The sequence below is a fragment of the Giraffa tippelskirchi genome, chromosome 7 (assembly GCF_054371585.1).
Source record: "Giraffa tippelskirchi isolate mGirTip1 chromosome 7, T2T-mGirTip1v1.2.pri, whole genome shotgun sequence".
In the NCBI taxonomy this organism is placed as follows: domain Eukaryota; kingdom Metazoa; phylum Chordata; class Mammalia; order Artiodactyla; family Giraffidae; genus Giraffa; species Giraffa tippelskirchi.
In genome coordinates, this window is record NC_137281.1 from 141,378,840 (window position 1) to 141,394,276 (window position 15,437).

At 49.5% G+C, this 15,437-nt stretch overlaps 1 protein-coding gene across 3 annotated transcripts in view; it reads left to right on the forward strand.

Annotated features, from left to right (window-relative positions):
* Window positions 1-15,437, forward strand: part of GALNT16 (polypeptide N-acetylgalactosaminyltransferase 16) — a 101,977-nt gene that overhangs the window by 71,847 nt on the left and 14,693 nt on the right. For all 3 annotated transcript variants that reach the window (XM_081513536.1, XM_081513535.1, XM_081513537.1), the window contains exons 4-12: window positions 500-598; window positions 1,561-1,628; window positions 2,369-2,434; window positions 3,785-3,906; window positions 6,150-6,237; window positions 7,776-7,860; window positions 8,152-8,255; window positions 13,835-13,961; window positions 15,146-15,238. In XM_081513536.1, coding sequence (XP_081369662.1) covers window positions 500-598; window positions 1,561-1,628; window positions 2,369-2,434; window positions 3,785-3,906; window positions 6,150-6,237; window positions 7,776-7,860; window positions 8,152-8,255; window positions 13,835-13,961; window positions 15,146-15,238 — 852 coding nt within the window. The remainder of the gene's footprint in view (window positions 1-499; window positions 599-1,560; window positions 1,629-2,368; window positions 2,435-3,784; window positions 3,907-6,149; window positions 6,238-7,775; window positions 7,861-8,151; window positions 8,256-13,834; window positions 13,962-15,145; window positions 15,239-15,437) is intronic.

The following is a 15,437-nucleotide window of genomic DNA, read 5'->3' on the forward strand; positions in this document are numbered from 1 at the left end:
GTGAGAGAGAGGGATTCCAGGGAGGGCAGGATGGGGGCAATTCCTCCCTAGATCCCACCAGATGTCAGGAGACAGGCGACAAGAAGGAAGAAGCTACAGAGAGAAAAGGCCATTTTCCCTCTTCTCTCCCCTGCCATTTTTTCTGTCTTGGTTGGTGCATCGGGCAGGCAGTTCTGTCGGTTGGTCCAGGTTGGTTCTGCCTGTGTGCCTACACATGTCAGAGCCTCCCTTAGCACTTCAGTGACCGTGGGGCTCCGAGTGATTCTAGGACATGGGTGAAGAGCCCCTGGGCCTGGGAAGTTCCCGTAGCCTGTGCTTTCCCTCCGAGGACTCCAGGCTGCGCAGCCTGAGTGGGGTGGGCGTGGGTCTGGGGGAACAGGGCCTGCGCCCCACCTCAGGGGCAGCAGACTGGAGAGAGAGAAGCCTCAAGCCTGGATGTCCCCAGGACGTCCCCAGGATGTCCTACAGCTGCCCTCTGTGCTCTCTGCTCTCTTCTCAGTTGTCCATCCGTGTCCTACTCCTCGGACCTGCCGGCCACCAGCGTCATCATCACTTTCCACAACGAAGCCCGCTCTACACTCCTGCGCACGGTAAAGAGGTAAGCTCCGCCTCACCCCTCATCTCAGTGGTGCTCAGGCCTCGGGGATCTGCTGGGCCCTGGCAAGGGAGGACACTGAGACTGGGTGCTGTTGCCAGACAGCATGAAGACCAGGGGGCACTGGGAAGGCGGGGGGTTCTGCCCTTTTGAGAAGCTGGGGTTAGTGACTCAGGGTCAAGGAGACCCAAGAAGGCCAACTATTAGTGAGATGCACGAACACAAGGTCAGGTCCCCAGGACATGGGCAGAAACGCAGGAGCCAGGAGCCGATGGAGGCAAGGATGGCAGTGAGGCCTCAGGTGGATGGGTGCCGGCCCAGTGGGCACCTGAGAGCAATTCAGAGAGAGATACCCCTTCTGTCCTCCTAAGATTGGCCCTGTGGTCAAGTTTGACTTCTAATCACCTTGTTTCTTTAATGAACGTAGATAAGAACAGGATTCGGAGTGGAGCACCCAGTGGTATTCCAAGGGTTAAAGAAGCCTGGGCTTTCTTCACCGGGAGTGAAGGAAGAGGAGGGATGTTGGGAGGGAAAGAGCTGGGGTGGGGGTGCTTTCTGAGAACACCCATCCTAACCCATCAGGTCAGAAGGAGCCTCGCCAGCTTTCCAAGCAGGCAACATCCAGGCCAGCAGGGGTTGGCCTCTGGCCTTGTTGCTGTTGTTAAGCCCAGGCAGCCAGAGCAGCTATGGGTCCTGCCTCAAGTAAGCTAGGACAGTCCCCACCCACCACCTGGGGTGAGTCTCAAGTGCCTGAGGGTCCAGGCAGCAGGATCAGCAGGTGCTTGGAGGAGCCTGAGGAACATCCTGCCCCTCAGCCACTGACCAGGGCAGGAAGGGTTTGCTAGCAACTACCCATGGTCAGTGTGCTGGCCCCCGAGGTGGGGGCTAAGGGAGCCGATGGTAGGAAGAAGGAAGTAGAAGGTGGTCTCTAAATCTGGGTTCATCTATCTTGGTCACTACTCCAGCGTCCTGAACCGAACTCCTGCCAGCCTGATCCAGGAGATCATTCTAGTGGATGACTTCAGTTCAGATCGTAAGTGTCCGTCTTTTTTTGCACCGCTTCATACCTCATTTCTCCAGAATGCTGAGGGAGGCACTCTTGAAACAGTCCTGGCCACCACAGGCTGACCTCTGCTCCCCACCGGGATCTTCAGTCTTTACTAAGTGCCTTTTCTGGCTCTGCTCCTTGGTGCCAAAGGAGTGGTGTTTCTTTGATGGGACACCAGTGAGATGACATTTTAAAAAATTAAACAACATCTGCAGCATCCTTCATTATCACAACTGTCGTGTGCAGAATATTGTCCCCACAAAATGGGCTTCCCAGGTGGTGCTGGTGGTAAAGAACCCACCTGCCAATGCAGGAGACACAAGAGAAGTGGGTTTGATCCCTGGGTTGGGAAGATCCCCTGGAGGAGGGCTTGGCAACCCATTCCAGTATTCTTGCCTGGAGAATCCCATGGACAGAGGAGCCTGGCAGACCTCGGTTCATAGAGTTGCAAAGAGTCCAACACGAGTGAAGCAACTTAACACACAGTCTAGCTCAGAGGGTGTTGGACTGGAGAGGTTGTTGGTACTCTGTGGCACCCCCTGGGGGTTATGCCACAAGTAGTCATTCCTCAGTCTGTCCTGGCAGTAGGGGATGGAGAGATGACCAGTCCCCCAGTGGAGATGATCATACCTCGCTTTCCCCAGCCCTTTCCCTGGGCCTGGTCAAACTACATGTGGTCTGATGTCCATATCTGAACAGTCTTGCTTCCTTCTCTCCACCCTCAGCCGAAGACTGTCTGCTGCTAACCAGGATCCCCAAGGTCAAGTGCCTGCGCAATGACCGGCGGGAAGGTACGTCCTTGGATCCTGGGTGCTACTGTAGACTCATTTTGGTCTAGACTTCTGCTCCCTTTTGATGCCATGTTATACCAACTGAATGTAGTCTTGCTGCATTACTAGTGGCAAGACCAAGGTCTGCGGAAAGACTCTTCTGCTGTCTTGGAGCAGCCCTTATCACAGCATGACTGTAGGCAAGTAGCTCTACTTCTGGCTGCCTTAGTTGTCTCTTCTGAGAAATGGGACTAGTAATATATTCTTTCTGCCCTGCACAGTTATTGTAAGGATTAAATGCTTTGAGAAAAGCACAGGGCAATATAGAGCAGATATACTTGGAGCATCAACTATGGCATAGGATTGTGCATGACACTCTAGGGAACACAAAAGAAGTATACACGTGGTCCCTGCCCTCGGAGAGCTTATTATGGATTCCAAGGCTGGTGTAATTATGTGGGGGTAGGGAGCTGAAGGAGAAGGGAGTGATCTGGAAGGGAGCCTGGATTGGGTGAGGGGGTTGAGAGACAGATGAATGGGGCACAAGAGAGAACATTCTAGGCCCAGAAACTCTGAGCAAAGGCATCAGTCAGGCCTGGGTACATGTAGTACTAACAGCCTCTTCCTGCCTTTCCTACATTCTCATCTCTGCTCACATTCTCACACTCAGTCCTCATAACAGCCCTTCATCCTGTTTTGCAGATAAAGAAACTAGGATTTAAGAAGGTTCAGTAATTTGCCTGGAGTGATGAACTTGAGGAGCCAAGATTCCACCCTCAGGCAGGGGGCCCACACTCAGAGCCCAGCCTCTTAACCTTCCTTTTCTTAGTCTCCCTTCCTGGGAGAATCCAACCTGGTCAGCAGAGGGAGTAAGTGGAGTGAGGACAGATGATGGAGGGCCTTGAAGCCAGAGAAAGGCATTTAGATTTGATAAAGCAGAGAACACTGACTCCAGCCTGTCTTAGTCTGGAAGATTCTCTGCAAGTCATACAGCATAGTGCAGCCAGAGGGGAGTACCCTGAGGTTCCTACATGTTGAAGGGGAAAGGGTTTTGATTTCTAGTTCTCCTTAGGTACCAAACCACACTTTGTTGCCACTTCTGTTCACTAAACTCTTGACTGTTCATCAGGGTGTCCCCAGAGCCCAGTGTCTGGCCTCCACACTGGGGGACATTCAGAGAACAGCCTTGGAGTATTGCTGGTTGATGGATGGGTGGATAAGAGAAAGGAAGAGAGAGGGAAGAAATCAGCAAATACGAAGAGAAGTTAAATCACAGTAACTCAGAGGAAACCTGAGCCCTAAGGGGCAGAGAGCCTTGAGCCTTTGTGGGGATGGCTGAGTCCCAGCACCACCCTGTCCCTCCCACTTCAGGGCTGATCCGCTCCCGAGTTCGTGGGGCAGACGTGGCGGCAGCTGCCGTCCTCACCTTTCTGGACAGCCACTGCGAAGTGAACACGGAGTGGCTGCAGCCCATGCTGCAGCGAGTGAAGGAGGTAAGTCTCTCTGTCCCTGGGGGAGCTCTGTTCCTCAGGACGTGCCCACCATGTTTTTGGCATTGCGGATGGGGAGGGTATGAACTGTCTCTGAGAGCTGGACAGGCAGAGTTAGAAACGAAGTGATCTGCTCCCTCCTGAGTGACTTCACTTATGGGTGAGCCATGGAGCTCCTTCTGCCAATGGGTGGCGGTGTTTTCCTCCCGGGGGAGTGAGGAGGAGTGGAGGGTGGTGGATCAGACTGGGAAGCCTAAGAAGGAGGAAGGAGAGGACATGGTTCTCAAGCAGAGGGCCTTCCCATGTGCCCGCTGTTCTTTAGAATGGGAGGATTTGGACACATGGAACAAAGGATGAAGTGATTACAACTCAACCATAAAAGACACTGAACCCAGTTTAAAAATGGGCAAAGGTTTGAATGGATGTTTCTTCAAGGTAGATAGACAAATGGTCAACAAGCACATGAAAAGATGCTCAACATTAAGTCATTAGGGAAATGCAAGTCAAAACCACCATAAGATACTATTTGATACCTACTAGGATGGCTCATCAAAGGATGGACAGTACAACTGCTGGTGAGGATTTGGATAGATAGGAGCCCTTGTGCATTGCTGGTGGGAATGTCAAATGGCAGCCATTTTGAAAAATGGACTGACAGTTCCTCAAAAGTTTAAACATAGAGTTACCATATGACCCAGCAATTCCTCTCTTAGATATATACTCAAGAGAAATGAAAACATGCCGCATACACAAACTTGTATCCAAGTGTTCAGAGCAATGTTATTTCAAATAGCCAAAATATGAAACAACCAAATGTCTATCGATTCATGAATAGGTAAACAGCAAGTGATAGATCCATACAATGGAATACTGTTCAACCATAAAAAGGAATGAAGTACTGATACATGTTACAATATGGATGAACTTTGAAAACTTTATGCTCAGTGAAAGAAGCCAGTCACAAAAGGCTGTAAGTTATATGATTCCCTTTATATGAGATGTCCAGAGTAAACAAATCTGAGGAAATACCAAGTGGATTAGAGGGGGTTCAGAAATAGAAAATACCAAGTGGTTGTTAGGAGCTGGAGGGACGGGAATAGGGGAGTGACTGCTAGTGGATACAGAGTTTCTTACTGGGGTGATTAAAGTATTCTGGATTTAGATAGTGGTGATGGTCACACAACCCTGTGAATAATACACTACAAACCACAGAGCTGTACACTTTTAAATGGTGAATTTTATAGTATATCAATTATATCTAATAAAATTATTATATAATGTGAATTATATCTCAATACAAAAACAAGTCTATAAAAAGGATAAAGTGAGGCCCCCATGGAACACTGTGAGACCATGGATGATCTCCTCTGATCTGCCATGGCCCACATTTTTGTCATCCTAAGACGGGGTATGAATTGAGGGACAGTGCTAGATTGAAAGTTGCAGACAAGAGCATTTTGAGGGTCAGTGCAGACAGAGAAGAAAGAAGAGACTCTGTTCCTTGTCCCTCCACGGAGGAAGAAAAGAAGAGAGCAGACATCCTGCTGATGAAGGGCGATTAAGTTTTGCATGTGGTCTATGATAAAATCCACCACTACCACTACTCTCCACATCCCCCACCTCAGGAAAAAACCCTTTAGTAACATTGGCATTACCCACCAATGTTTTGGAGGTGGATTTGTGTCTAGGAGGTGATGAAGGGAGTATGAGTCTGACCTTGAAGTGGAGGTGGCATGAAAGGAGTGCCACCCAGGTTCCCCAGGGACTGCAACAGGCTCACTACCCTCAAGCTGCTGGTGGTCCAGTTGGGAAGACTCAACCCCAACGTGTACCAAGGTGGATGACAATTAGTAAAACAACAGTTCAAACCAGCAACAGAAAAGCCACCTTAGGCAACATCTGATTAGTTGTCCCAGAAATTGTCTGGACTATAATTGTGAAAGCAGCTTAAAAAGAGGAAGAAATCCTCCGCCTGCAGCAATCAGGGAGGGCTTCACTGAGGAGGTGAGATCCCAGCAGGGCTCAGTATGGTGAGAGGAAGAATCTGGGAGAGCATTGTGCCCATGAGACCCAAGTGGGACCTTCTGTGAGCCTGGTGTGGTGATGCAGGACAGCTCCTGGGAGCCTGAGATGTCCTACAGGAGGTGCTGAGTACCTCATGCCTCGAGAGAACTTCACCAAACAGGCACTTGGGGCTTTTTTCACAGAGTCCCTGACCTCACACCACCTCATGTGTCCTCCCCTAGGACCACACCCGCGTGGTGAGCCCCATCATTGATGTCATCAGTCTAGATAATTTTGCTTACCTTGCTGCATCTGCTGACCTTCGCGGAGGTAGGTCCAGCTCCCAGGGGAGGGGCTCTAGACATGAAAATAGGCAGATGAGGGCAGGTAAAGGCCCTGGCTGGGTGCTGTTCTTCCCAGCTGTGCCAGAGCCTCTCCAGAAAATGAGACAGCATCTCCCTGCCCTTTCTCTCCAGAAAACGAAAGGAGATTGTGTAGAGCTGTGGAGTTGGGGATGAAGGACCAGAGCTGGCAGTTGCAGGCTCCTGGCATGATCAGGGCAGAGTCAAGCTAGTCTCCAATCTTTCCCTGCCCCCAAACTTGGACACATCCTTCTCAGATACAGCTAGCCCAGGGAGGATGGGCACAAGTCCTGGCAGAAGAACATGATATGACAACTATCTTGGCAATGGGGAAGGGGGAACCCTCAACTTTGCATGGATTCCTGACTTGTACACCCCCAAATGGTGTAGACCTGGCTGAATACAGTAGCTATTAGCCACATTTAGCTATTGAGCTCTTGAAATATGACTCCATTCTCAGTCTGAATTGAGATGTACTGTAGATAAAATACACACCGGGTTTTGAAGACTTAGTTTGAAAGAATGTAAAGAATCTCATTAGTAATTTTTTGTCTTCATTATGAATATGATCATGAGTTTGAAATGATAGTATTTTGGACGATAGTGCATTAAAAATACATTATTCAAATTAATTTCATGTGCTCTTTCTTTTAGATATGGCTACTGGAAAAATTTAAATTGCATATCGTATGTGGCTTGCATTTCCAACTTGCAAAGTATTTCTTTTGGACAGCTCTGATCTAGGCTTTAGAGCCATGCTGTACAATACAGTAGACAGTAGCCACTTTGGGCTATGTACATTTAAGTTAATTAAAATTAAGTAAAATTCAAAACTCAGATCCTAAGTTGCCACAGCAGCACTTCAAGTGCTCAATAACCACAAGTGACTAGCATCCACCGTGTTGGACAGTACAGATATAGGACACTTCTATCATTGCAGCAAGTTCTCCTGGGAAAGCAGCTCCAGAGAATCTGTGGCCAGGAGCTAATGAGCAGAGTGGATTTCCTATCTGGGACTCAGATTTCCAATAAATGGACCCAGTCATTATTAGTTAGATGTTGAGGATGAATGGGAGGGAGCCAGTCATTTCTCCTTTGGGAAATCACCTCAGGACCTTGGCATTTGCTGTTCTCCCACCTAGAATTCCCCTTTCCCATCGGTCTGCATGGATCAGTCCTTCATTCAGGTTTCTACTCAAATGTCGCTTCACCAGAGAGTCTTTCCTCGCTACCCTTACTAGAATAGCATAGATATGTCTCCTGTCTTTTTTCTTTTCTTTAGCACTTTCACCCCCAACTGACATATTATCCATTTATTGATTTATCTTTGTAAGTCTTTGTCTTACCCAGTAGATTGAAACTCTGTGAGGACAGGGATCTGTCTCATTCTGAATGAAGGAATGACCAATTGCCCAGGGCCCTCTGCAAGCTGGATTCTGATCAAGAGAGACTCTCAGGGGGCAGAATGAGGGGACAGGAACCCTAAGACCCCACTCTGACCCTTAGGATTCGACTGGAGCCTGCATTTCAAGTGGGAACAGATCCCCCTGGAGCAGAAGATTGCCCGGACAGACCCCACCAAGCCCATAAGGTCAGACCTGTTGTGGGTTCTGGGGGGACCCCTCCCTTCCCTGAGTCAGAGGCTTTGGAGGCTGCTGGGGGCCGGTTCAGCCACCAGGGCTCTTAGAGATCCATGATCTAAGGGCTGACTCTGTTCTGAGCCCTGGGTAGAGAGATCATAGACCAAAGGACAGGCCAGACATCTAGCCCCAGTGACTCTGCAAGCGGTGATCGTAGGGGAAATGGCCTGAGCCCTGGGGCCATCTAGAGGAGCTCAGATTCTCCAGCTCATGTGTTACCTCTTTCTTCTCCTTGCTCCCAGGACGCCTGTCATAGCTGGAGGAATCTTCGTGATTGACAAGTCCTGGTTTAACCACTTGGGAAAGTATGATGCTCAGATGGACATCTGGGGGGGAGAAAATTTTGGTAAGTTGGGGAATAACCACAGTAACAATAGTAGGCAAACCCAGATTGAGTGTTTTCTATGTGTAAGGCCTTAAGGACTTTAAACACATTGATTACTTAAATTCTCACCACGAATCTCTGAAGTACCATTCTACTGGTAAACTGAGGCACAGAGAGGTAAAGTAATTTGTGCAGAGCCACATACCTAGTAAACAAAGAGATGAGGTGGTCAGGGAGAACCTGGGGCCACGTGGCTAGACATGTGTGGAGGAACTATGTGGCTGCTTCCCTACCAGAAAGGCTGAAGGAGAGGTGGTGTGCAGTAGAGGGTGATGGTTCAACATAAGTAATAGGGTCAGACCCTATTATTGGGTGCAAACCCTGGCCCTACCACCTACAAGCTGTTTGGCTCTGGGTAAGTGAAAGCCTCTCAGAGCCTCAGTTTCCCCAAGAGGCTGTTATGAGCACTAAGGATGAGGATGGATGAAGATACTGGTGACCATTATTATAACTTATGAAGCCATAGGGCTTCCCAGGTGGCTCAGTGGTGAAGAATCCTCCTGCAATGCAGGAGATGCTAAGAAACTAGGGTTCGATCCCTGGGTTGAGAAGATCCCCTGGAGCAGGAAATGGCAACCCACTCCAGTATTCTTGCCTGGAGAATCCCTTGGACAGAAGAGCCTGGTGGGTCACAGTTCATGGAGTCGCAATGAGTCGGACATGACTGAGCGTGCACAGGCGCGCGCGCGCGCGCACACACACACACACACACACACACACACCACCATAGGAACCCTTTAGCCCCAGAAGGGAAGAGAAGAGTCAGTGAACCTCAAGGGCTGCTGGTGAGGTTCATGAGACAAAGGCTGGATACAGATGGAACACTTGATGTGGAGGCTTATGAAAGGGCCTGTTTACATGGTGTGGACAAGTTATAGGGAACCACAAGGTACAGGGTAGGGCTAGGCGTGTGACTTCTGGGAGGGGCAGCCACCCCTAGGTCTGAAAGATGGGGACAGAGCACTCCCCAGTACAAGCTATGGTCTTGGGGTGCCTGCAGTCAGCCCATGTACCATGTGGAAGTTGTCAGGGGATGAACATCCACCCTCACTCTCCCCCTGACTGCAGGCTGAAGCTGTCCTAACTCAGGAAGGAAGCCCAGGGGTGTGGCCCACACAGTAGCCTCCCAGATGAAGAGCAGGGTGGAATAGGGCAGAGAACAATCCCAGAGGTTCTCCAGGAGCTGGAGGGAGGGATACCAAGAAGCCCATAAAAGACAAAGGCCTGTCGTTGCTGTTCCTGGACCCACTCGGTCCTTTGCAGAGCTTTTCCCACTGCTTCCCTTTTCATCCTGACCCAGTTTCTTGAGAAGTAAATAGGTCTGGTGGTATCTGACTCATCTGACCCGTGGGCAAACTGAGGTGGACGCCACCTTCCAGATCTCAGTCAGGAAACTCCACATCTGACAGGTGTAGGATAAGCACCTTTACTGGAGGGATCGCTTCAGTGTGGTGAGGTGTGATCCAAGTCATGGTCTGTGCTTCTGGGCTGGGAGGACCAGGTCTTTCTTCCCTCTCAGACTGGGACAGTGGGGCAGACGGGCACTGGGGCTTTGACTCAGAACCAGCTGGAGTGGGAACAGACATGGGATTTTCTCCCCTTTGTAACTTACTCTTGGAAATGGTTTCCAGGCAGGCATTCAGAGGAGTCAATGCTGGGAACTGGGGTGCAGTGACCCTTCCATTCTGACCTCCTTTCATGTATTTTGGGCCAGAGTGACCTCTTTTGTGTCCTCGGTCTCAGCCAGAAGGGAGCTTTGGCAAAGTCGGTTTCCTGTGAAGTCTCAGAGAGCTGAGAAACTAAGGATCTCTGCTGGTCCAGAGGCCTTTTTCTTTCTCCCTTCCTTCTTTTTTTTTTTTTTTTTTTTTTTAAGGCTGGGGCCTGACAGAGAAACAAGTAAATGACCAAACAGCTAACTTTAAACTCTGCCTGAGGCCAGGGCTCAGTGGTTGGGGGAACTTGAAAGGTGAACCATGCAGTGGTTCTAGGGAAGGTTTTGTTTCTTCGAAGAAATTCAAAGAAATTCCCAGGCTAGCCCTGTAGCTCAGACATTCAACTGCTGGGACCAGTTTTGAGCCAGGAGACTCCACCGCTGGTGGGTTTGGGCCTTTTGTCCTGTTCCTTTGTGGAAGGAAGGGAGGTGCCTAAACGGAGACTCCTTCCTGTTTCCCCTGAGAGAGCCAAATGCAGGCAAGTGCTTAGAGTCCAGGTGGCAAATGTGCAAACCTTGGGATTCTCATTAGGCATCCTTTTAAAATGCAGTCAGATCATGTTACTCTGCTGCTCAAGACCCCACAAGGGCTCCCGTGTCACTCAGAGCAAAACCCAAAGTCCTCAGACCATCTGCCCTTCCCCTACAAGACATACCACCAACTCTGCACTCAGCTCCTACTGCCTCAACCTCTCCCTGACTGCGCTCTTACCTCTAGATCTGTGCCCTTGCTGTTTCCTCTGCCCTCAGTGCTCGTCCCCAAGAGCCACGTGACTCTTCCTCCCCTCCTTAGGCCTCAGCTCAGATGTCTCCTTTCGTGGAGAACATCCCTGATCAGCCTCACTAAAATTGTGGCCCTACCCCCAGCTCTGCTCATCGCCCTCAGTTTCCTGCCTGCTCCATCCTCTTCACTGCATGTATTACCATCGCACAGATTTTAAGGGCTTCCCAAGTGGCTCAGGGGTAAAGAATCTGCCAGTGCAGGAGACACAGGTTCGACCCCTGGGTCGGGAAGATCCCCTGGAGGAGCAAATGGTGACCCATTCCAGTGTTCTCGCCTGGGAAATCCCATGGACAGACAAGCCTGGAGAATTACAGTCCATGGGGTTGTAACACAACTAGACCATGTATTCTACTCACTTTCTTGTCTACTTGCATTTCTGTTTCTTATTTTACTGAGTTCCTGTCTTCTCTCACTAGAGTATGAGGGATTCTAGAACAGTATCTGATGGGTCATAAATAGGTCTTTGGTAAAAATCTGCTGAGTATACTGAAGAATCTGGTTCAAATAATGGGACTTGCTGAACAAAGTATGGACTTTACATTACAGTTCTGCAACTGAGTGTGGGGGTGACCTCGGAGAGGTTATTTAACATCTTTGAGCTTCACAGTCCTTATTAAAAACACAAGGATCATAACACCAATGTCATGTGGTAGCTGTGAGAATTAGACGTCAGCCATAAAGAGCACAAAGTGCTCAGTAAATGCATGATGGTTAACTGCTTTTGTTGTTGCCATTGTTGCTAGTAATGACAATAAGTAAACAATAATATGACAATATGGGGTAAGTGGGATGAAAGTGAAAGTCTCTCAGTCATGTCTGACTCTTTGCAACCTCATAGACTATACAGTCCATGGAATTCTCTAGGCCAGAATACTGGAGTGGGTATCCTTTCCCTTCTCCAGGGGATCTTCCCAACCTAGGGATCGAACCCAGGTCTCCCACACTGCAGGCAGATTCTTTACCAGCTGAGCCACAAGGGAAGCCCAAGAATACTGGAGTGGGTAGCCTATTTCTTCTCCGGCGTATCTTCCCAATCCAGGAATTGAACTGGAGTCTCCTGCATTGCAGGCAGATTCTTTACCGACTAAGCTATCAGGGAAGCCCTAACTATTAATAGTGTAACAAAGTTAGCCTGGCAGAAATGGGACTAGAATGCAGATCTTCTGTCCCCAGTTCTGAATCTCAGTTGCTGAACTAGTTGCAGAGCTCTGACCAGGAGAAGAGAAAAAGAGGCCTGGCAGTTAGCAAGTAGACCTAGAGAAGCCCATTAATATAGCCAACCCTGAAAGTGGGTCCAGATATGCCGAATGTCCAGACCTGGTCCCAGGACCATATCGGGAACTTGCCTGGTACACACAGGCTGGCCAGGAGGTAGTCCTGAGTCCTCTGCTCCCTACTCTGCTAGTCACTGGGAGGACTCTGAGCAGCTGTGCCAGGTGAGAGCCCCCAGACCAGACCAGGGACCACGAGTGTCCTTACAGCCACCTGGGGAGTAGGAAGAGGGACCAAGGCTGGAACTCACGAAACGTGGTCTTTCCTTTTTCAAAAAATTAAAAACAAAACAAAAAAACAACACTGTGGATTTTCTGGGACAGGAGAGAGATGTTTTAATGTCACAGGATGTCCAACTATAGGGTTAAAAGGAAAGAGAGGAAGAAATCAGAAGAGATTATGTGAGGTTCAGCCAGCTACCAAGGTGGATCCTTGCCAGAAGTTGACAGAAGGACTGTTGAGTGGAGAACGGAGTGAGAAACTTGTTACATCCCCTTCTGGGAGGCAGGATGACCACCGCTTGCATCTCCTAGCTCTACTAGGGACCGGTCATCTATGAGAGCTCCTTCAGCATCACCACCACCACCAACAGACAGTGTGTCTAAGTAGGGCCAATGCATGCGTGTGTGTGTGCTAAGTCGCTTCAGTTGTGTCTAACTTTTCGTGACACTAGGGACTGTAGCCCACCAGGCTCCTCTGTCCATGGGATTCTCCAGGCAAGAATACTGGAATGGGCTGCCATGCCCTCCTCCAGGGGACCTTCCCAACCCAGGGATCAAACCTGTGTCTCTTATGTCTCCTGCATTGGCAGGTGGGTTCTTTACCACTAGGACCATCTGGGAAGCCCCTAGTAGGGCCAGTGGTAGCTGTAAATGGAGACCACGAGGGCCAAGAGGGTGGTCTGGGCCAGCCAGAAAAATGCCAACTGGAGCAGCCTTTCATTTGCTTGGTGTTGGTTTTCTAGCCTCTCAGCTCTGACAAGCAGATGTGTTCATCCTTAGCTCATGTCTGGATAGGACTTTCTAGGCAGAGGCTGGAAATGATTGATGCTGCCCTTTGATTTAGTTTTCCTTCCATTCATGGTCTTGGTGTTCCTTCAAAACTTTTCCTGCTGCTCTGCAAGGGCTTAGATGTGGGGAATGTGTGTGGTGTGTGTGGAGAGTGTCTGTATGTGGGTTGTGTGTATGGAGAGTACGTGTGGTGTGTATGTATGATGTACGTGTGGAGGAGGTATGTGTGTGGAGGAGATGTGTGGTATGTGTGTGTGGAGGGTATGTGTGTGAAGGGTATATGTGTGTGATGGGTCTATGTATGTGGAGGATATGTGTGTGGAGATGTGTGGTATGTGTGTGGAGGGTATGTGTGTGTGGAAGGTATGTGTGTGAAGGGTATATGTGTGTGATGGGTCTGTGTATATGTAGGGTATGTGTGTGGTGGGTATGTGTGTGGTGTGTGTGGTTGTGTGTGGAGGGTATGTGTGTGTGTGGAGAGTGTGTGTGTGGTATGATTTTGGAATGTGTGTGTGGTATGTGTGTGTGAAGGGCATGTGTGTGGTATGTGCGTGTGTGGAGGGGGTTTGTGGGATGTGTGTGTGCGCATATATGGAGGGAGCAATCAGGAACACCTGCAAGGAGTGGGTGCACCCCAGGAGCTCCAACCCCAGCGTGTGCCTCCAAGGGGACCCCAAAGGCAAGGGAAGCCAGCTCCTCCCACCTTCACTCTGCGGGGACGCGCCAAGGCCCCTGCCCCTTCTGACGGCTGCCATCTCCGCAGAGCTCTCCTTCCGGGTGTGGATGTGCGGCGGGAGCTTGGAGATCGTGCCCTGCAGCCGGGTGGGCCACGTCTTCAGAAAACGGCACCCGTACAACTTCCCCGAGGGCAATGCCCTCACCTACATCAGGTAGGTCACAGTGCAGAGAGCATCACACTAGGAGCCAGGACACCTAGACCCCAGCCCTGTCAGTGACTCCTGGGACTTTGAGCAACTACCCCAGTCTTAGTCTCCCCATTTGTCCCTTCCATTCTGGGATCCTGGTACTTTCAGAGCTGGAAAGATGAAGTTGGGGGTGTCTCCTCCAGGCCTGTCTTGGCTTGACTGTCTTTGTTCATGAAGGTCTTGGAAAACTGGTGAAATGACCACCTGGGAGCTGCCCTCCACACACTGGGTCCCAAGTACTGGTCATGGATGTTGTGTCCTGACTCGGACTTAGTCAGCGTCTGCCCATCCGTGTTCCCAGCCGCAGCGTGCACTTCATCTTGAAGGGGAGTGGGCAGGTCCTGGAGGACCACCCCCCTCACCCACTCTCCTGATGGTGGAGGCAAGGGGAGGTGGGAGGAGTGCCGTGAGCACTCTCCCCTTCCAAGGACAAGTCTTCGTCTTGTCGGACTTGCTTATTGGCAACGGGGGCTCCTCAAGTCTAGCTCATCAAATGGCCTTTTGTTTTGCTTCCCTTATTCCACTTTACTGTTTTTGTAATTATGAAAGTAATACATGGTCACTAAAAATTCAAGCTGTATCCATGTATATTGTCTGTATATATATATATATATATATATATATATATATATATATATCTGTACATATACTGTACATTATAATTTTTACTCTTCATATCACATAGAGAGAAAAAAAGTGAAAGTCCCTTTCACCCAGTCTTACACCTATCCGCTTATTCTCTCCAAAAGAAACTACTGTTAACAGATTTCAGGTCTTTTTCAAGGCTGCCTGGTACTCTGCCATGTGGATGTAGTTCATTATTCTCCTATTGATGGCCATTTAGGGTTGTTGCCAATGTTTTATGACACAAATATTCTTGTATATGTCCCTTTGCCCACATGCTGGTATTTCAGTAGAATGGATTCCTCTAAGTGGAGTGTCAGAGAGTATCCATTCCCCCAGATTTGATGGATGCTGACAGATTGTCCTCCAAAAAGACTGTTCTCATGTATACTCCTACATCAGTGCCATTTTGCATGCACTCCTGAACATCTCCTCTCCCTGTACTGCATGGAGCTGATCTAGATCCCAACCCTAACTCTGTCCCCAACCTGGTGACCTTATTTTGCTTCTTCCTCTCCTTTTAGGAATACCAAGCGTACCGCAGAGGTGTGGATGGATGAGTACAAGCAGTATTACTATGAGGCCCGGCCATCGGCCATTGGGAAGGCCTTTGGCAGGTGGGCCCCTTCCCTAGCCTTGTGCCTTTGCTCACAAGCTTAGTGAAATACTAAATCGTTTGTACTCCAGAGAAGCGTTCAGGGTCTCCTGAGCAACTGAACCCCACACCCCTGGGCTCTTTGGAGACTGTAGGGTATATGACACAGAGACAATGTTCTGGTCCTCGAAGAAGAAGCATCCTCATGGGGAGAAATAACC